We start from the raw sequence: 22,904 nt of genomic DNA on the forward strand, positions 1-22,904 counted from the left end.
AGTACTTTGTCCTTCGTTATCTAATTTGTACATCAATGATAAAGGAAATGATATGACAGGAAATATTCAGTTCTGTATTGATGATGCAAAACTAGGAAGAACAATAGTATGGGCAAAGGTAAACGGCTACAAGTTTAATATGGCCAAGTGTAAGGTGATGCACTTTGGGAAGAAGAGATCACACATCTTCTGTGTACTATATTGATGGAGCTGAATTACAGGAAGCTGATGAGGCCAGGGACTTGGGGGTGATTGTAGACAGGATGTTCAAGTTTAGAGGGCATATTGCAAGGTAGCCAAAAACAGATTACGTGGTTGTTGAAGAACACATTAAAGCAGGGATAGGGAGGTATTATTTCGTTTATAAAAGACTTGAATAAGGTTACATCTGGATCCTGGAGTCCCTCAGAAAATGAACAAGTGGTGGAGAAAACCCAAAGATTATGGTAGGTTCTGTGGAATACTCGCTATGAGAATAGATTGAAGATCTGTCTGTGGACTTCAAAAACTAGCTGATAGGTGAAAAAGAGGAGACATGATAAAGCATATAAAGTTATTAAAGGGATTTTATAGGATTGATACTGAAGAACCTTTTGAATTCATGGCAGGAAAGGGGAGAATGATTAGTTACTCATGGAATTGTATAAGGATTTGGTTTGGATCAGATTTTTCACTAGGAGAGTGGTGAATGGATAGAATGGATTGTTGGTGAATGAGATTAAGTAGAGGTAAATGCTAATGTGTGATTAATGAATTAATATATATGATTAATCTCACATGATGAGTCTTCTGATTCCATGGAGCTATATTATAATAATAATATTGTGCGCATACACAAACACACACTGTCAATAAAATTCTGCAGTGGAGCTTCAGGTCAAATGACATATTGTAACATTCATGCTGGATCATAAGGTTGTAGTGGGTGGTTAGTCTAATGATTTTAGAGTAGATGACTGCTTGAGACCTTACATCATTGTAAGGCCACAAGTGAGGCACATGACTTGAAATGTCTCAAAAAGAAAGAGGTATTAGAAATACATTAACTGCCACTGAAAATTATTTCAAATGCACATTTTTGAAAACATTCATCATTGTACAAAAGTATTATTATAATATATTACTTAACTTTTTATCTTTGTTTAATTTATAGGTCTTCTCTGGTATTACACTGACTGACTGTGGAATCCTTGTTTTGGCATTTGCTAAATCTCGCATTTTCCAAGTTTTTTATTTTCGCATGTTCTTAGGCATAATTGCTTTTGGTACGCTCCATAGCCTTGTCTTCCTGCCTGTGTTCTTAAGTATAATTGGTATGTATTTGATACATAATTGTGCATTTTGTTCAATATCAAAAGGATGTATAATTTGATATACACTGCTCAAAACAATTAGGCAATATTTTAGTTTCTGTTGGATAATTATAAATTTCTGCAAATAATTATAACTATTGGGTACTTTATACATGAATAAATATTTCTTACTTATGGATAGGGTGTAATCGATGAGATATTGTTTACATAATCGATATTTATTATAAATTTAACAAATTATACATTTTAGCGTGAAATAATTTAAACAAGAATAGACAAAAACGCTTTTGTTAATTTTTAATAGGGTCATGGTCTCCATTAACAGCCAAAACAGCGGTACATCTTGATTGTATGGACCAGATAAGATGATCAAACAGTTCTTGTGGGATATTTCCCCACTCTTCTGTGAGAGCAATTTCAAGCTCTTGAAGCGACCGTGGTGGCACCAGCCAAGCAGAAACGCGCCTACCTAAAGCATCTCAGGCATGTTCAGTTGGATTACAATCTGGTGAACAGGCAGCCAGTCCATTCGTTCAATATCTTCTTCCTCAAACCACTTTTGTACCCAATTTGCATGGTGTGGACTGAGCATTGTCATCCATAAAAATGAATTCTTGGCCAATTGCAGCAGCATATGAATGAACTATAGGTTCCAAAATCTCATCGCAATACCTTTGGCTGTTAAGGAACTGTTTCTGATAAAATAGAGATCAGTATGGCCATCTATACTTATTCCAGCCCATACCATCAAACTCCCACCTTAATGTTGGGGTTTTTCACGAACAAACTGTGGATTATTTCTTGTTCCACTTTCACGCCATATCAAGATACGTCGGTTATCTGGTTGCAGACTGCTGAACCTGGACTCATCACTAAAAAGTACATGAGTCCAATTCTCATTTCCTGCCTCTAGAAAGCATTTCCAAAGTCGCAAAATTACTCTTTGAGATACATGACATGCTTGAGCGACAAATTGCTGCATTTATCTAATCGACTGTTGGCTCTCCAAGCCATGGATTTCGGGATATCATGTTGCTCTGCCATTTTTATTATTATTATTATTATTTAGACCTCCAAGGAGTCAAGACTCATTGCGGGAGGTGTGTGGTAAGCAACAAGTTTACAATTGAAGTGATAATTATGCACTGTGGAAGTGAGTGCAACAAGCTATGCTTTTATACCTCCCACATGCTAAGAAGGTTTCGACAAGTCTTACCATGATTTTGTATGCAGTTGCATGTTTTATATACTATTGTATATTAAGAATATTTTAAAATAAATGTGTTACATTTGTAAATTATTTTTATAACTTTATAATTTACAAGAAAACCAAAATATCCCCTAATTGTTTTGAGCAGTATACATTATTATTATTATGATATAGGCATCCCCATATATAAAAATTCATTGCAGAACAACTATAATACTTCTCCTTGAACTTATTCGCTCACAAACTACTCACATAATCCCAATGGATTATGTGAGTAGTTTGTGAGGAGGAGTTTGACATTTTTTCATCATATTTCATCATTAAGGATTTTTACTTATATCAGGCCACATATGGACTACTGTGCACAGATTTGGTTGCCAGGTTTTCAGGGAGATGAGGATGTATAGAAGAATTTTTACTAAGTTAGTGTCAGGTTTATTGAATGTTATATATAAGGAGAGATTGAGGGAATGCAATTTACAGCATCTTGTGAATAGAAAATAGGGGATATCTTTGAGACATAAGTTGTTGAGGGGTTGTTACCAGAGTAATGTGGAGAAGATATTTCATAGAGTGAAGGGAGGCAAGGGCTATTGGCCATCCATGGAACTGTATAAGGAAGGTGTGAGCAGGGGAGTGAGAAGCAGGTTCTTTGCATTAGTGAGTGGAATGCATTGCCTGAAAGCGTGGTGAATTCAGAAACTGCCAATGGTTTCATGACACAGTTCGATGATCTTTTCCATTAGAGAGTATAGACCTCCCACAATGAGTCCTTTGACTCCATGGAGTTCAGATGTTAATAATAACACTTCTGGTAATACATTTCACTCATTCACCTCTCCAAGCAAATAAATAAAAAATTAGTCCTTATGCTCTTGCTAGCCACACTTTTACACAACTTCCAAAAGTGACCATTATTCTTTCCCTTCTTATATATATCTGTACACCAGAGGTAAAGGGCACTATGTCCATTTTTATACATGTCCGAAGTAAACAGCTACTTGTCCATTCAGTGCTCTTTACCTCGATACCATGATGGCACGTAGTACCCTTTCCAACTAGTCAGTGCCCAGCTGTGGGTAGGAGGCAACCTTGTGCAAAACGTTTTTCAGCACCCCCATAAAATAAGTTTCCATGAAAAATTTTTGCGAAAAATTTTACTTTGTTAAAAGTACAAAACAGTTTATACGCATACATAAAAATAAATTTTATTTAACAGTAGTAGAACATTGTAATCACTGAAATTCATTAATAAGGAATTTTTAATAATAAAAATTTTCAAAAATGTTTATTCCTTTATATATAAATATAAACAAAAATTACTTTTATTTTAATATAAAAAGAAATATTACATAACAAAGATAATTTGGAGATATACTTTTAACCTAATAACAATTAGTGTAAATGTAGATTTATTTTGCATGTTTATCTGTCTTGCTTTAGCCACCACAAAATTTTTAATAATATCTTTAATGTCTAATCAATCCATAATATTATTTTCAATTGATATAATTAATAAATCCATTAGACGTTCTCCAGACATTGCTGACTGCAACTAATTTTTTATTAGTTTCAGTTTTGAAAAGCTTCTTTCCCCTGATGCTACGGATATTGGTAATGTTAAATAAATACGCATCACAATCGCAGTATTCGGAAACGTGTTGGTTAATTTATTTTTGTATATATATTTAAAACATCCTGAGGAGCCGACTCTTTTTTAATAAAACATTGGGAAGTTTTTAATTACTCAAATGAAGTCATACCATCAATATCGCGATGTCGGAATCTTCATTGTCGCTTAGTTTTAACAATGTTTCATTAAATCTTCATCGCTCCAATCTTTTAATTTGATAATGTCTCTTATAACTTTAATGTCCTCGCTATGTTATTTTAAGAGTATGAATCTTTCCGTGACTGAAGTTATTGTCGTGTAGAAAATCGCGAAGAAAAAATTTATTTTAAAATTTTGTTTAGGATCATGGCGTTGTCTCATCTGATACTTCGCAACCAAACATTTTTGTTTTTGTTCTTTTGCAAATGTCATGAAAAATAGGATCAATATTAAGATCGTTTGCTACTTCTTTTGCAGTTCTAATGATATTTTCAAAATATTGGTCTGTTCGGGGAGTATTTAATTCTTATATAACATAATCAAGATTTTCTGAAATTTTTCCTATATCACATGTCAGGTTTTGCTTGCAACATTTACGAGACTTAAGATTTTGTACCAAACATGAATAGAGCAAATAAATTTAAACAAATAAATCTTTGAAATTAAGTTGTCTGCCTGAACTCTAGAATCGATATCGTTAGTTTCATCTTCTGTAATATCAAAAACAGCCTGATAAATTTCCTTGATATTATTTTTAAGTGGCTTTATTGCTTCTACTCTACTTTCCCACCTAGTAGCAGAAAGTGGTTTCAAATTTAAAATACGAATGTGTTTTTTTCATATAGCCAAACGCTTTACAGATATTGAAAAATAATTATATAATTCCTGTATTAGCCCCCAAAAAATTTAGTTTCACATGATATCTTAGCTGCATCATTAACTACTAAATTTAATGAATGAGCAGCACACGGAATAAATAAAACCCTTGAATTTATTTCAAGGATTTTTTTCTGCAGTCCATTATGTTTACCCCACTTATTTGAATAGTTAATATAAGCTTGGCCACATAAATCAGAAATGTTAATATTCCATAATTTAAATATTTTTTTATAAATAAATTAAAATAGTCCTTGCCCAGTGGTATCTTCTGCAGTTTGAAAACCCAAAAAATATTCCTGAATTTCTGCTACATTTGTATCTTTATTTTGATTAACAAATCTAATAACAATAGATAATTGTTCTGTGTGGCTTATATCCGGAGTAGTGTCAAGAATTAATGAAGATTAATTAAAAGAAACACATTATAACCAGAGTGAAAATTATTTAATTGTAAATATTTCATCCTAAGTATCTTAGGACATCATCAGTACAGTAGTTTAAAACAATAATAGGAATAACATACAGTTAGGGCGCATGATTACAATAGAATCTCATTAAACGGGCATAACGTGTTACAGAAATAAAAATAAAATAAAATAAAACAAAACATAAAATAATTATTTAACACAATTTTGTATGACAATTTCCCATACTTTAGGAATAGTAAGAACATCGTTGCGGTTTAAGTTTGGTCTGTGTAGTAGGGCTTCAGAACTTTCTTTGTATAAGCGTTCATGTTTATATAAAGATCTATGTAAAAGTTTAGACTTTTCCCAATGGATCCTGTGGTTTGGATTTTCAATTCCATATTGAGAGAATCCAGATTTCTGCGATTTAAAAAGACGAATGTGGTCTTGATGTTCCGAGATGTGTTTCTGAACAGACCTACCTGTCTGTCCAAAGTAAGACAATTTGCATGAACATGGAATTTCATAAACGCCAAGCAACATCAAAAGTGAGAGTTTGTCCTTAGGAGAAGGTAACAAGTTGTAAATTTGGTTGATAGGTTTGTAAGTAGTGGCAAAATTTCTTAACAGACAGGAAGGTCTGCTCAGAAACACATCTCGGAACATCAAGACCAAATTCGTCTTTTTAAACTGCAGAAATCTGGCCTCTCTCAACACGGAATTGAAAATCCAAACCATAGGATCCATTGGGAAAAGTCTAAACCTTTACATAGGTCTTTATATAAACATGAACGTTTATACAAAGAAAGTTCTGAAGCCCTACTACACAGACCAAACTTAAACCGCAACGACGTTCTTACTATTCCTAAAGTATGGGAAATTGTCATACAAAATTGTGTTAAATAATTATTTTATTTATTTTTTTTTTTTTTCTGTAACACGTTACACACGTTTAATGAGATTCTATTGTAATCATGCGCCCTAACTGTATGTTATTCCTATTATTGTTTTAAACTACTGTACTGATGATGTCCTAAGATACTTAGGATGAAATATTTATAATTAAATAATTTTCACTGTGGTTAATACGTGTTTCTTTTAATTATGATCACACCACAGGTCTCGTTATTTAAAAAAATAATTAATGAATGAATGAATAATGGCGGCCTGGCTGGCCGAGTGGTTAGCATATCTGCTCTCCAGCCAAAAGGCTGTGGGTTCGAATCCTGCTGTGGGCATGGATGACTGTGGGAAAACCAGTGGTGGTAGATGATGATGTTGAGGTAGTTGCGGTCAGTTGATAGATAATTAATGAATGAGTGGTGGAAGCAGCTGTAGAGCAGGTGCCCTCCCTTGATGAGTCTTTGGACTCCCTGGAGGTGTCAAATAATAATAATAATATTTCACCTCTTTAACCATTTCTAAACTTTTTTGTTTTATAGCTTCAGAAATTATACGGATGATTTCATTTTGTATTTTATCACCTAAATAATGAGCAATCTTCCTTTTTTTGTGATGTTTGGATGCAATGCAAGTGTTCTGCATTATCAAATCAAATTTAGCAACAGTTTCTACTAACTTTAAAAAATTGCCATTATCGTTTTCAAAACGTTTTTGTGAAGAACCTCTAAAAGCTATACACTCTCTTGATAAATATTGTATTGTGTAGATTAACCGGTCTATATCAGATTGCCAATATTTTTTCTCAGTTTCATATAATCTTTGTTGTGTGCAATCAATGCATTTCTTAATCAACGACATTTTAAGTTTGCTCTATTTTGAGCAGTTTTTAATGTGCACGGAACTTGTCTCGTGTATTTTTAGTATACGACTCAAAGGTTGCCAATTGTTACAACCGTATTCGTTAGTAAGTTGGGAATTTTGACTACCAAATATTTTACAATAATTACAGAAAACCGAATTTCGCGATTCTGAATAAACTAAATCACTTCGTAAAAGTTTTTCTCCATTTGCTAAAGTTGGATAATAGTATGAATCGGAAAACTTGTGGCCAGATTCATCTTTGGGAAATTCTTTATTAACTACTTGATGCGGGCAATGCTCAACTAAACTATCTCTAACTTTGGTAGTTATATGATTCGTCCAAGTACCTGGCTCATTAACATTAAAATTCAAAGTCTCGTGTTTCACTTAATCAGAATCCAATATTTCTTCTGCTGCAACTTCTGTAGACAGTAGTCAGGCCAGTTACATCTTCACATGTAACATTTGTTTCTTCATAATTATCTTGTGCCCTCTCTTTTTCTGTAGTAGAGCTGCACGGAGTACTTGCTTCGTCAGAACTGTCTGTTCTTCGTTTTTTACGTGGTCCTGAAGTTAAAAATTTATTCAGCGATCCAGCCAATTTATGTTGCAATTGTCTTTTCCTGTTTTTTGCACCAGATAACTTCTTTGGCTTTTTTCCCCTGACATCTGGGGGTTAACACACTTGGTTAGACTTTAAAATAAGAAGAGCGTTAAAAGTTGCCCACCAAAATAAATAATAATTTGCTGAAATTTTCCCTTAAACTTATTTTTTAACCAACTATTATTTTAAGGTAAATGGCCCAAAACTGACTTTTTTTTTTTTTTTTTTACTACAGAATTTGATTTTTCAGATGTTTTGAATAATAAATATGCTTACATTTTAGGTATTTTTTTTAAAATTAACATGCAGAGATATTAGGCACTGATTGATTTCTCAGTGATATTTAATTAATATTTTTTACATTCTTGTAATTGTTTAATAATTAAGAAATTTCTAGAATATTAAAATTATTTATTAAAGAAATTAGTAAAAGGACCCCAACCCGAATGTCTTCCAACCAGAACAAGAACAAATATATAAATAAATCTCTTATTGAAAATTATTTATTTTCTAGATGTCTACCCAACATAAGATAAAAATCTTTTGTTTTCAAAATAAGATAATTAACTAAAATGAGACAATGAAACTGATTTTCAAACTTAGCTAAAATATAATAGACATACTTACTTTACAAGAATAATAATCCAAATTCACAAAAACAAGTTAAAAATTGTCCAAAGTTCACTTAAACATAAACAATACACTCAATATGTTTCCCATTCAAAATTGAAATGATGCTGAAAAAAATGTAAGACGTGCATATTTGGATAGACACTATTTTGTCTATCCAAATTCGAAGTTGAATTTAAGAAAACGAACATCTATGTTTCAGACTAAATATTTGGATAGATCGGTGTTTCTGAAACTTCAGATATCTGTATACCCACCTTCTTTAATTTTTATTATTACCAAGTACCTTTTCAAAATACCCTTATCAAAATAATAAAAATATATTTCTTTGTAAATGTCTGTTTTATTTGAATTTAGATGTACATTTAAGCACAAAAAAAAAAAAGATTTATTTTTAATAGAACAAAATTTATAAAGATACTATACATTTTTGCTTAATATAAATAATTTATCATCAATGAGACAAGTGAAATTGCCTATTTCCATATCTGCTATATTGCTCTCTTTTGTACTTTTTACAAATACAGTCTTTAACTAATGATCCATACATAAGAATTTGAAAGCTAAAAAAATTACTGTATTTACTCGACTATAACTCGCACTTTTTTCCCAAAATTAAAGCTCAAAAATCGTGGTGCGAGATATATGCGAGGATTTTCGGAAACTAATGTTTTCAGAAAAAAAAAACTGAAAATGGGTATGGCTTACCAAGAAGCTTCTATTCTCCATCACTTCTGTCCTCGAGAGCGGTTTCCTTGTGTGCAATCTACCCAAATAGAGTTATCTTCTTTCCCATTATATCAAGCAAAAATTACCAGTAATTTCAGACTTGAGATACCTAATGAACAATCCTTGACAAATTACTAATGAGAAGTGAAAGATTGTAGGCCAGTAGAAAAAAAAGCAACTATTAAGAAGTGCATATGATTGGCGAGATATTAACAAAAGATCGCACGACCCAAACAAAACAAGCTGACAATTGAATTGAAATGCTAATTCTCTTAAACCGATTTCCATAATATCTGAAATGCATTCACTATATATTATTATTATTATTATTATTCAGGCCTCCAAGGAGTCAAAAGACTCATCGAGGGAGGTCCTTTCTAAGACAAAGTCTGTCAAGACTCATCGAGGGGAAGTCCCCCTCTGAGAAACACAAAGTTTATCATACCACTCCTTAAACCCACTGACCGTTCTCGCTCCCACCACTCCATCAGGCAATGCATTCCACGGCTCAACCACCCTCCACACAAAGAAACCACTCCTTACCCTCTTGCTCACAGTTTCCTTTCGTAACTTCCAGGGATGGCCTCTTGTCATCACTCCTTCCCGCTGATCAACCAAGCGAAAGAACTCCCCAGTGTCAACCCTGTAACCACCTCTCAACAGTTTAAAAGTCTCAATCATATCACCTCTCCTTCTTCTATCCACCAAACTCTGCAGTCCACATTCTCTCAGCCGATCCTCATAACTATCCTTGTACAGTCCTGAAACCATCTTTGTCATCCGTCTTTGTATCCTTTCCACGGTTAATTTATCCCCTTCAAATCCTGGGGACCAAATCTGAGAACAATAGTCCAAGTGTGGTCTGATCAGAGACTTATACAACGGAATGATAACCCTCTTATCTCTGCAGGTCAGTGTCCTTCTCATAATAGCAGCAATCCTCTGTGTTACCTTCACCACCTTTGCAATATGTCCCCTAAACTTCAGGTTTCTATCAATCATCAACCCCAGATCTCTTGTCTCCCCTACTTCCTCCAGTATAACTCCTCCCATAGAGTATGCAGCATCCCGTCGATGTTTCCCAAACCTCAAGACCTTGCATTTTTCTGCATTAAACTGATACCCCCATTCATTTGCCCATCTATCTAGCTTATTTAAATCCTCTTGCAGGGCTACCACATCTGCACTATTACTAATAATCCTTCCAAGCTTCGCATCATCCGCAAACAACTGAATATCCCCCTGCAATCCACTGGCTATGTCATTGATATAAAGGTTAAACAATATAGGTCCTAGTACTGAGCCCTGTGGGACCCCACTTGTAACCCTCTGCCTCCTGGAAACTGCTCCACCATACACAACTCTCTGATACCTATCAGACAGCCAATCCTGAATCCAGTTGACCAATCTGACATCCAGACACATGTGCTGCAACTTAAATATCAGCTTATCATGTGGCACCCTGTCAAATGCCTTCGCCAAGTCTAAGAAAATTGCAGTATATGCCTTTCCCTCATCTAATGCTCTTGTAACTTTATTATAAAAGGCTAGCATATTGCTAAAACAAGAGCGTCCTTTCACAAATCCATGTTGATTCTCACAGATAACATTACCCTCATCTGCCCAATGCTGTACACGGTCCCTCACTACTTTCTCCAAGATCTTAACAACTACTGATGACACACAGACTGGCCTATAATTAGACACTTCCAGTCTGTTACCACCCTTATGCAATGGCACTATCTTACCTTCCTTCCATTCCCTGGGCACCTTTGCCAAAGCCAGACTTTCATTGAAAAGCCACGTTAAAGGTATTGTCAATTCCCTAGCACATTCTCTCAAAACTCGTGGCGAAATACCATCCAGTCCCACAGCTTTACTGACATCCAGAGTACTCAGTATCTGAAACACACTCTCCTCCTGTACCTCCAGACCTCGTACCAGTCCTATCCCTCTAGCATTAAAACTGACTCCTCTAGGATGAAATACTCCAATAAAGTGTTCATTGAACAATTCCACTATGTCCTCTGCATCAGTCACTCTATTCCCATTTTTATCCCACAATATCATTCTTCCACAGTCATTTCTCCTCCTACTGGCCACATAGCTAAAAAATTCCCTAGGATTTTCTTTGGATCTTAGGGCCAATCTCCTCTCATATTCCAGTTTCGCTTTCCTTACCACACGAGTCACTCTTCTGGCCTGTGTCTTATATTCCTCATGCATCTCTTCACCTGTCTCCTTATATCTCTTCCATAGCCTCTTTTTCGCATGCAATTCCTGTTTAATATTGTTTGTCATCCACTTTACTCCAAATTGCGCCCTCTTCTTCACTCGTGGTATACAACTTACCATTGCTGATAACAAATATTCTTTCACAATTTCCCACGCACTGGTGATATCCCGGCCTTCCAATTCCTCCCTCCATGAAACTTCCCGAAGTTGACGTCTAAGTCTATTATAATCACCTGCCTTATAATTCCACATAAGTTCCCGTCTCTTTGATACTCCTGCATGTCTATTCATTTTCCAAGTCAAAACCATATGGTCACTCTCTCCAACTGGTGGGAGAGACGTCAACTCAGTTATTATCAACTCTTCTGATGCTATAACCAAATCCAAAATTTTTGAACCTCTTGTTCCCTCTGTTACATGTTGCCTAAGACATTTGTCCCTCAAGAATTCTAGAAATTCCATTCCCCTATTGTTACATGCATCTTCCTCTCTCCAATTTATACTACTGAAGTTAAAATCTCCCATAACAATCATTCTTCTTGCACTTGCCAAACTTAGCTGTCTAAACATCTCCTGGTCCCCATCCTCTGTGCTCCTGGGTCTGTAGCAACACCCCACTAAATATCCTGTCTTGCCTACCTCTACCTCACACCATACGCTCTCAAAATCATTTGTCTCACTACCTTCCAAATTCTCCACTCTTAGAGGACATAGGTCATCACTTATCATAAGCAGCACCCCACCACCACGCTTTCCCCTCCTATCCTGACGAAAAATGCTATACCCAGCGACTTCTATTCCTGTTGTTATATCCCCTTCTGTCAACCACGTCTCAGTGATCGCAATAATTTTTGGCCAGGCTGATGCTATCTGCACCACCAATTCCTCTCCCTTATTCCGGATACTCCTGGCATTAGTATACAGCATATAAATGCCATTGTTTCTATACCCAGCATTATCCCTTCTAGACTCCACTGGGCTCAGTCTTACCTGACATTGTCTCCCTTCTCCCAAGTATCCATTCCCACAAGAGGCCACCCCTGCTATCATCCTCCCTGGGACACACTGACTCGTTCAGAACAGCAATCTCTCCAGATGCCTACGTCCTTCCTCATTCAAATGCAAACGGTCTCTCGCAAACAACTCCTCTCTTTCCTCAAACGCACTCCAAGCATCAAAACATATCTTCGCCCGAACAGGGACTTGAACCCTGGACCCTTAGGTTAAAAGCCTAATGCTCTACCGACTGAGCCATCCGGACACACCGAATATATTTTAGTTTTAACACATTCATGATGGGGGTAGTGTCAAGCAAACCCATATGTTGCACCTGCAACATGTGGTTTGCTCCAGTCTATACAGCAGTTTCTGTTGAAGGGGAGATGTGATTATTAGTTAGTGTTTATATATTTTTATATATTCCCAGCTGTCTCTAATTGCACTATTTGTTGAGAAATATATTACACAGTCTGCAAATGTCTGTGAACCTTATAAAACTAATTGCTTTTCATGTTTTTGAAGTAGTTGCTGTTGTGGAGGGTGTGTTGTTTATTGCAGGGAGTAAAATATGAAAGTTGGGGGTGATAGTGATTCGCAATTTGAGTAGGAGAATTCATGCATTATATATATATATATATATATATATATATATATATAATATATATATATATATATAATGCTTTTATAGTCTATATATATAGACTATAAAAGTTTATGAAATTCACATCGTATGATACTTTATGGGTTGTTTCCTTAAGTATCTAATAAGTGGGTTCTAAAATGTTTAGTTTTAGTATGTAGGACTGTAATTTTTTTTATTAATAAAATATAATAAGCACATATTTAACTGTCGATGGGAACTGACACCTTTTCTATTTGCTAAACTAAATGCTGTATTTTTGTAAAATATCATGTTGCCATAATACGGCTGAACGAGCACCGTTAGGCAGGCTGCCTCTATGCTACACCCTGTCGACAGTACGACTTCACGGTCTGTCTTAAACTAACAATGTCCACTGAAAATATAATAAGCAATCGAGAATATTTATACAATTTTCGCTGAGTCGATGCTTACTCTGAAATAAAATCTGTGGTAATATTGATAACGTTTCACTTCAAACAAATTATAAAAAACTGGTGATATATTAAGTTAAAAATGTTGTTAGATTATTTAGAATTCATAATAATTTGAGTGATTTAAAATTTCATTTTTATTGCATTAACTATAATTTGTAATTGTGATATTTATATAGTACGATATAATTCAAGAATAAGAAAATTTATATATACACACACACACACACACACAGATATTTTTTTATTTTCTGTCATGATGCCTGCAACTGGCTAATCCACTTATTACACACAGGAGATAGTGCTTTGCACAACTGAAAAGAGCGTGAAACAAATATTAAAAAGGACATAGTGCCCTTTATCTCCGGTTATAGATATTGAAAAATGTCTTCTGCATTAGTCCTATAACACCATATCCTCTCTTTTCCATGAAACCGTAAATCCACATACCTTCAATTTATCATCATATGGAGTATTCCACAGATTTTATTTTATTTTATTTTATTATATTTTATCATCATATGGAGTATTCCTCAAGATCCTATCTTCTCCACTACTTTATCATCTTCAAAAAATCATCTGCAAACTTTAAGTATATTTTATGTATCTTTCAATATCTGAGTGATTCCTTTCAAGTTATTTTGTCATTTTTGCATATGCCTGCTGATCTAACTCACAAAATTCATGCTATCATCAGTTTATCCAGTTCTGTCAATGCACCACACATCTCAGTCATTTCATCCTAAAGTGTTATTCCCACTTCAGTCTGTTTAAGTCATTCTGAATGATCTCTACATCACCTTTATTAAAACAGTCTCCCTCTCATTTTGTATTACACAAAGAACAAGATATTATCTCTTCAGTTCAATTCCTGTATGATTACTGAGCAAATTAAATATTCAGATTAGAGCCCTTCATCACACCACTGGTCCCATAACTTCTATTGCATTTTACTTACCATACTATTCTGATGTCTGTCCAGAAGCCAGAATGTTTTCATGTTATTACCAATTTAATATCAGTCCCTATTTTCCCAAATGCCTCTGCACATATGGTGTCACTGTTTCATTTATCAACTTATTTTTGAAGGATACCCTCTGTACTTTCACTCTCTAAATTCTTACTGCCATAAGCTCAGCTCTCACTTTACTACAAAAGGCGAGTCCTGCTGAGGCAGTAATGTTCAAGAGCATTGGGAGTTCCTGTGACCCAGCTGATTAATTTAAGCTCAGCTCTTGCAAGTTCCCAAGGAAATGGATAGAAGGTAAAATAGTTCCATTACACAAAAGGCAGCAGGTTTCAATACAGAGTAGAAAATTATAAACCAATCAATATCAAAGGAGTGGTGGTTAAGCTATTAAAAGTGTTGGTGAAAAGCAGAATACAAGAATGGGTGAATAGAAATTCTTTATAGGGAGGGCAGCATGGCTTTGCGAACGGTTTGCCTTGCCTTGTATTAATAATTTATTCACTTTCTATAATTAAGTGGCAGTTGAGTTAAATGAAGGAAATGGCTGTATCAAGATTAATACTGTATCTGCAAGAATATTTGGAAGGATACTGTATGGAGTTCTGTTCTTCAACTGGAGCAAATAAGGATGGATATGAATTATCTGACACAAATAAAAGTGATCTGTAGATAGCTATGTTTGGTCTCCGGAGCATGATTTCGGGATTATCTAACTTTTAACCCATCCACAATACTAGTATTAATGAACTATAGGTTTATATTATTGCATATTAGTAGCTGGTATTCACATGCAAAAAACACCACCAAAAAGAAGTATGTGGTAGAATAAGATCAAGTAGGTGACTAGTTGTGGACCACAGGACTCTCTACATGGCTGCTGTTTAATTTGCAATTTAACGATATTAGGGACGTTTTCAAATTGAAACATCTAGTTGTTTACCAATGATGATGCCAGAACTGAAGAGGATAATGCTAATAAAGGCAACAGAGAGAACTGGTAGCTAAGCCTCCGTAGCTCAGTCAGTAACAGAAGAAGCCCTTTGGCCAGAAAGACCTGGGTTCGATTCCTGTCAGCGATGTGAGGAACCTTTATCTGGTCTCTTCTGACAAAAGGTGAGTTATCCAGTCTCATAAGGAGGTAGAGGGGGTCTTTCACTCTTCCCAGAACAGGCAAACCAGTCCTGTGAACACATATAGATTACAGTCATTAATATGTTCCAGCCATATGCAGGTCCCAAGGCTGGATAAAATGGAGTGGGGGGAGAAATGGTGAACTACCCTGTAAAAATCTCACAGAACACCTTATGGGCAATGCCTAAAAAGCCACCTAGGGTCAGAAACGACTGAAGGGATAATAAACAACCACCACCAAAGAACTAATATGATATGTTACTGTGGGGACAGGGAGTATAGCTTTGTAAAAGTTAAATCCTTACTTCATAATTTAACTATAGAAAGATTCCATGTCTGTACTCACACTGATATTTTGTAATGTCCAAAGGATCTATTTATTATCTGTTCTCATACTGGTCTGTCACATGAGCAACTGCAGTATCTCTACCTGGTAATACACTCTCACACAAAGTTGATCAGTAACAATTATTTCTTTTACCATTTTCATACCAACAGCATTCATGTATTCCACTCTTCCATTTTAATTTCTGCACAGCAACAACATAATTCCCCAACCTAAATGCACAAGAGGTCCAAAGACCTATAACATAATGTTGATGTCTGGGAGATCATTAAGGAGAAAGCCTGTTGATGTGTTTCTTGATCATGTGGAAGTCGATCATTGGTGAAAACAGTGTGAAAAAGGCTTTTATAAACAAGAGAGGCAAAGAGTGAAGGAGGATGATGAAAAGCTGGCTTGATAAGTTTGAAGCAGAATTCTGTTTGGATATTGGTCAGTTGCTGTTCATGTTTTGGATATTAGAGAAAATGGAGGTATGACAGTGGCTAGTTTGGAACAAATGTTAGTGCCCAAAAAAAGGCCTTAAAATGAATAATGCAGAACAGAACATGATTTGTGAAAGTAAGTGTCTGTGGAGGATCATCTGATAAATAGACTGCCCTCTTCTTGATATCAAGAATTTTTAGGGTGGTTTTAATACATCACCCCAAATGTGAGAACAGTATTCTAAAATTACATAAATCTCAAACCAAGTTTTAGAAGTTGCATAAGTGAGAATTGGTGCTGTGAATGAAAAAGGGCAAGTTTTTTGGAGGATGTGGTGTGTTGATATAAGTCAGCCAAGAAAAGAAATCTTTCTCAGTATTAAAGTTCAAAGGTCACAGAGCAAAAGTTGCAAATACAATTCGGAGGATAATTGTGATGTTGAAGCAAACTTTGACATGGAAGGATAAGGAAGTCATTTTGCCTCTTTATAAAGCTTTGATAAGACCACACCTGGATTATTGTGCACAAATTTGATCTACCGTGTTCTAAGGGGGATAAAGAAACGTTGGAAAGGGTGCAAAGAAGAGTTACAAAGATTATGTCAGGATTATGGGATTTAGATTATGAGGACAGATTGCAAGTATGTAGAGGGGTGATATGATAGAGGTCTATAAACTTTTGAATGGGTGTTATAGGATGTCAACTGACATCCTATAACACCCATGGAAGGGAGAGAACATGGGGCATCCATGGAAGTTAAGTTTGTTCACAGTCAAGAAAGGGGTAAGAGATATGTTTTCCTCCCAGAGAGCAGCGAGTGAGTGAGTAGAATAATTTGCCCTTAGGGGTAGGGAGTGCATCTAGTGTGAATGAATTTAAGGGAAGTTATGATAGCTAGTTTGGGTGATTTATAGCCTCCCTCGATTATGAGTCCTTGACTCCCTGGAGGTCTCAGATAATAATAATAGTAATTATCAAAAAATGTAAGAAAAGAAATGAGATCTTTTTGATGAGAAAGAAGACAAGACTATTTTGGAAGCATTAATTACTAGGTTGTCCTCATACCCCACTAGAGAGTTTAAGACACTGGTTTAGAAGAATGGATCTTTTGAACACTATAGTATCTATCAAATAGAAGAATGGATGTACTGTTGTCTGTAAAACCATGGAAAAGGTTTGAAGTTGGTGATAGAATGTCATTTACATATGGGAAAAAGAGTGGGTAAAAAATAGAGTCCTGGTTAATATGTCATTGGAATTTTATATTTATTAGAGGAAATTTATATGCCAAAGGCATTTGGCATATAAATATCTACAACAATCACACAAGTTTCTTCAAACTTTCCATGGCATGTGTCCAGAGGTGGATTGAGTTGGTTAGCCGATCTTCTATGGAGTAAAAGTAGCAGAATTTGCATGTTACTTATCACTAATTAAAAGAAGGGCCTCAAGATAATAAAGAAGTTGGCTACAGATAACATTATTCATTGCTTGGGAAACTTGAATAGAGTAGAATTTAATGATATGTAATGACTAAACATTTTAGTTTAAAAGGGTGGAAGTTGCTTTGGAAAGAAAATAAAGATTAGTATTTGAGTAGAAGGTAAGCTTTCTGCATTAATTGGTTGATTTTTTTTAACAAATGTTGCAGATTGCAGGATAGGTGAAGTGCAAAGCTAGAGTTTGACTTCCATACTTATATATTGAATTTTTATCTATGACTGTTTACACCTGTTGGATAATTCAGGGATTTGGGGTGGAGTGGAGGTGATGGTCATCATTCTGGCAAGTATTATTTCAGTTGGTTGAGGCAGGTGTTTCAATTTGGTGAGCAAGAACAGTATTCAAACCACTGAAAAGATGAGTAGAAATTAGTAGACTTAGAATGGTTGGTTGAAGAACATTCTATAGAAAAGGAAATGTAGGAAAGTTATGATATGAGTTACCAAGACTAGAGCCGACATTTACAGTATATTTTGAAAGGGAGGCTGATTTTGAAAAGGTGCATGGTGTTAGAAGAATGGTGAGGATTATTGTATTCTGGTAAGTAGAACAATTTGTCTATCATCTACCAACATACCAATGATTATTAAAGCAAAAATCATTGCCAAACCTGACTGTGGCTTGAAAAGTTCCACATTTTGGTTTTTTAAAGCAGTGTTTTATGTACACGGTATTAATTTACTACAGGTTCACAGTCTTATGTGGGATTTTCTCACACACACACACACACACACACACACACACACACACACACACACACACACACACACTTATGATAAGGGAACATGACATTTAAGGTTTTATTTTGTTCTCATTTGGATGCTTAGTGAAGCTAAAAAGTACTGGAAAAGGATTAAAAACACTATTTAATTCTTCCTTCAGTTATGCAAAGACAATAGTATGGCCATCAGAGCAATAAAGATAGCAGCGCAGTAATCCTTAACACACCAGTGAATACAATCAAAAAATGAATATCATTGAATTCAATGGCTCCACCATTAGATTATGATCATACTAAATCTCAAGTTATAAAAATCAAAGAGGTATCTTCCTGGCCTCCTGAAATCACAACAAAACTGATACCCTTCAGTTCTCACCCCCCCCTTTCCCAAGACTTATATGCTATGGATTCCTCCTGCTATAAATTAATTAAACAGTGAAATCTCTTATTCCTTTCACTGACTGTATTACATTATACTTAGAACCATTTTGAAACTTCCAGCGAAAATTTAATTGTAAATAATACAGATATTAGTTGGCTTTGACATCACCTCACTTTTACCAATATTCTCTTATGACACCTTAATTACACTTTTGAAAATGTTTTTACTCTTTACTCCTGTCACAGATCTCTTTTTCTTTACAATTCATTTTGGATATTTCTCTTGGAAGAACAAGACTTACAGATAGAAGGTACTACTATAGGTTCACTTCCCCTTACCAATTTTTTCATGGAAGATTTTGAAAAATAAGCTTTTTATTCAGCCACTCTCTCAAGCCTTCTATATGTCTAAAATATGTAGATGGTGTGCTCTTTATTTGGCCTGATAACCCAGACAGACTCTTTCCTCCATTACTTCATAGTCAACATCCTAGAATCCAATTTACAATGGTAAAAGAAACTAACAATAGCCTGACCTTCCTTGACATCTTGGTAAATCACTTTCCTAATGGTAACCTCTTCTTCACAACAATATACATGAAACCCACTCACACAACCTTCCAATCATCCTCCTCACCCCATCTTTCTATCTCAACAATATGGTATCATAACCAACAGAGCTTACCATCTTTATTTTAATGAGGCCTCTCTTGCAGTAGAACTCAGACATAAACACTACATACTATTTAATAACTACAGTTCTTACAGAAACCAAAAAATAATCAATCCTTCACAAAGTTCATGACCTCTTCTTCAGAAGGATTTTAGTAATCCTATCGGCATTCCCTAGGTCTGAGGCACATCAGAAAAAATAGCAAGAATACTAAAGAAATACAACCTCTGCATGTCTTTCAAGCCTCCACTTGAAACTAGATACCCCTTATCTATTACACTAAGGACCATTTAACTCCTCTCTCAGTTTCTAGTGTTAATAGTTTCCAGTTCCTGCAAGTTGGTCTACTATTGACAGATAGAAAAATCAGCCTTCATAAACATAGAAGAACATAAATATATCTGATATCATGACTATGGTCAATTTGGTCTTGCAGACCATGCTTTAGATGCTAATTCATGGTAGCACTTGGGGAAAAAACCACCATGTTCCATCAGAGCAAGTTCGGAAGAGAAAGACTGTTTTTAAAACAGTCTTTCTGCAGCTGTCCTCAAAAATCAGCCTGATCTAAATAAATATGAATGCATAAAGCTTCCAAAAATATGAGAAACACTAAGATTTCCAATAGGTGTCCAAAGAGGGTCCCATCTACTTAGAATTAGTCTTTTGTGTATGTGTGTTACAAGTTTTATACCATACCACCTGAAGATTTCTCTGTGATAGATAAAATATTAGAAGAATTAAATAGTGTTTTTAATACTTTCCCATTGCTTTTTTACTCCATTAAACCTCCAACATGAGTCCCCTCCCCTCCCTGCAGCATGCAATCCTTAACACTTGGGTGCTTAAATTTTTTGGTTAACCTGTTTATGCTAATTGTATAAAGTACTATTCTCTTACATTGTTGAGAGAATTTTCCTTCCTTGGCTACTAAATTAATTATAGTTCACAAGCAAATATTTTTTTTTTTCATTTTAATCTTTTAACAAAACATGAGTAAACAAAAGTCAACATGTGAAGTACCTTCACACCTATGCTATAGTTTCATAAATGAATTAGTTTAAGATGCAGTTGGACGAGCTTTGTGTGTGTGACAGTGTGTACATCCCACTGTACACACTGTACGATGAGTCTCTGACTCCATGGAGGTCAGATGTTAATAACAATAACATGAAATTCCATATGCCAATTAATATCTTGGTTATCCACTACTGGATCTTTACAACTGCCTTCCCATCTGCTTGGAATCCAGGTAACTATATCTGCATACATTAGTGTAGGTCATATCATCTCAATAAGGCAATTAATGTGAAATCATTAACCTCTATATACAAGTAGCTCAGTCGTGATGTTACTTCACATGCAAATTTTTATTTGCTTACACTTTTGATTACTTGTATGTGGGAAATATACGGGTTTTTCATTACTTTGGCATCTCTACTGGATCTGACTCCCACTGATGAGACCTCAATAAAGGTTGAAATTGATCTGGGTAGTGGCCCTTCTATAATGAATAGCATTATATATGTATGTCTGTAGGGATATGTGCCTTGCATTATGGAATATTAAAACAATTGATGTGAAGTCATTAGCCTCTATATACAAGTAGCCCAGTCATGAAGTTACTTCACATGCAAATTTGTTTGCTTACACATGGATAAAGGATGAAACCAAGAATATAATAATTTCTTGGCATATTTAATTTATAGTATAACCAAGTGAAAAACTTTCAACACTGCTATCACTTGTTTAGTTTTTATTTCACCACATACTTAGCCAATATATCTTACTATAATGACATTGAAGTGGAGTAAACATCATCTGTATACAGGAGACATAAAAGACTTGATCGAATTATAATTTAATTAAAGGATATTATCAATGGTGGTTGAAATGAAATCCGGCCATTATTTTAGTGTATGTATAGAGGAGTTTGAAAGTGATCTGGACACTTTTTTTTAAATTGTGTAAGGTTGACAAGAAGAAGAGATTTTTTGGATGCTGCTATAAGCCAAGGTACATGGAGGGTGATGATGAAGAATTATATAAGCAACTTCAGTTAGTGGACAAGGGAAGGGTGATAATTATGGGTGAGTTTAATTATGGCAGCATAGACTGGAATGAAGAAATAGCATTTGGGGGAATAAGAAAAATGAAATTCTCAAGTTCTTGAGAGATGACTATCTTATGCAGTATGTAAAGGAGGACACACAGGATCAAGAGTTTTAGATCTTATCATTTCATCTGAGGACGTAATTGCAAGTGAGGTTTCACATGAAACCCCACTCACAATCACATGATCACTCTCATCTCCAGTTGGAGATGAGTGATTATGAGGTGATCACCTAGGTTGTGGACAGCCATATGAAGACTTCTGTAATGAAAGGATATATGTAAAATTACAAAGCTGGTGATTATGAAAAGCTTAAGGCGACACTTTGGAGCTGTGGAATGAGGTGTTAAGCAGTAGGGAGAAAAATGCTGTGTGGGAAATGACTAAAAGATATTTAACAACATCGATATGTAAATGCATTGTGAAGGTCAAATGACTGAATAAAATAAGTGTCAGATTAATGAATACAGGGATCAAGCAGGAAATTTCCAAGAACAGGATACTGTGAGAGCACAAGATTAATGATGGTAGCAATCAATTGCATGAGAAGTATAAAGAGCAGGCCAGGAAGGTGACTCATGTAGTGAAGAACAGAAATGCAAATATGCCCATAATGCAAATATTGATAGTGCATGGAGAGTAGTAAAGAAGTGTTTGAGGGAAGTAATAGACTGCATACCTAGAGCCAGGAGAATAAATTAAGTGGCAGTTAAATAGATGAATATTATCATTAAGCTGGAGCTAAAAAAAAAAAAAAAAAAAAAAAAAAATCTGTGGAGAGAATTCATTGAGAAAGACTAGTAGGTACATGAGAAGTATAAAGCACAGACAAGTGTGGTAAGAAAGACAAAAGCTGAGTATAAAAGGAAATTAACACTACAGGCAAAAGATAATACCAAAGGATTATTTCAGTATGTTATTATTATTATTATTATTATTACCACGGGCTACTCCAGGAGTCCTTAGACTCATCGAGGGAGGCCCTAAACATCATGTTCACACAGCTGTTCAACATTCTCACAGTATCTATCATACCTTGCCTTGAACTCGCTCACTGTCATAGCACCCACAACAGACTCTGGCAGCTTATTCCACTCATTTACCACTCTAAAAGTAAAGAACCCAGCTCTAACACCCCTGCTAACCACGCTCTTGCCCAGCTTCCATGGGTGTCCCCTAGTTCTCCC

The 22,904-nt window shown here is 35.2% G+C and overlaps 1 protein-coding gene and 1 non-coding gene across 6 annotated transcripts in view; one reads left to right on the top strand and one right to left on the bottom strand.

The window, feature by feature from the left end:
* LOC150094665 (NPC intracellular cholesterol transporter 1-like) overlaps positions 1 to 22,904 on the top strand; it is a 537,686-nt gene that overhangs the window by 507,966 nt on the left and 6,816 nt on the right. For all 5 annotated transcript variants that reach the window (XM_090411500.1, XM_090411501.1, XM_090411502.1 and 2 more), the window contains exon 26: positions 1,154 to 1,313. In XM_090411500.1, the coding sequence (XP_090267626.1) occupies positions 1,154 to 1,313 (160 nt within the window). The remainder of the gene's footprint in view (positions 1 to 1,153; positions 1,314 to 22,904) is intronic.
* On the bottom strand, positions 12,572 to 12,644 carry TRNAK-UUU (transfer RNA lysine (anticodon UUU)). Its single transcript has one exon. It is a non-coding gene; the product is annotated as a tRNA-Lys (tRNA).

The sequence above is a fragment of the Typopeltis vanoorti genome, chromosome 21 (assembly GCF_054136105.1).
Source record: "Typopeltis vanoorti isolate ZY-2024b chromosome 21, IOZ_Tvanoo_1.0, whole genome shotgun sequence".
NCBI lineage: Eukaryota > Metazoa > Arthropoda > Arachnida > Uropygi > Thelyphonidae > Typopeltis > Typopeltis vanoorti.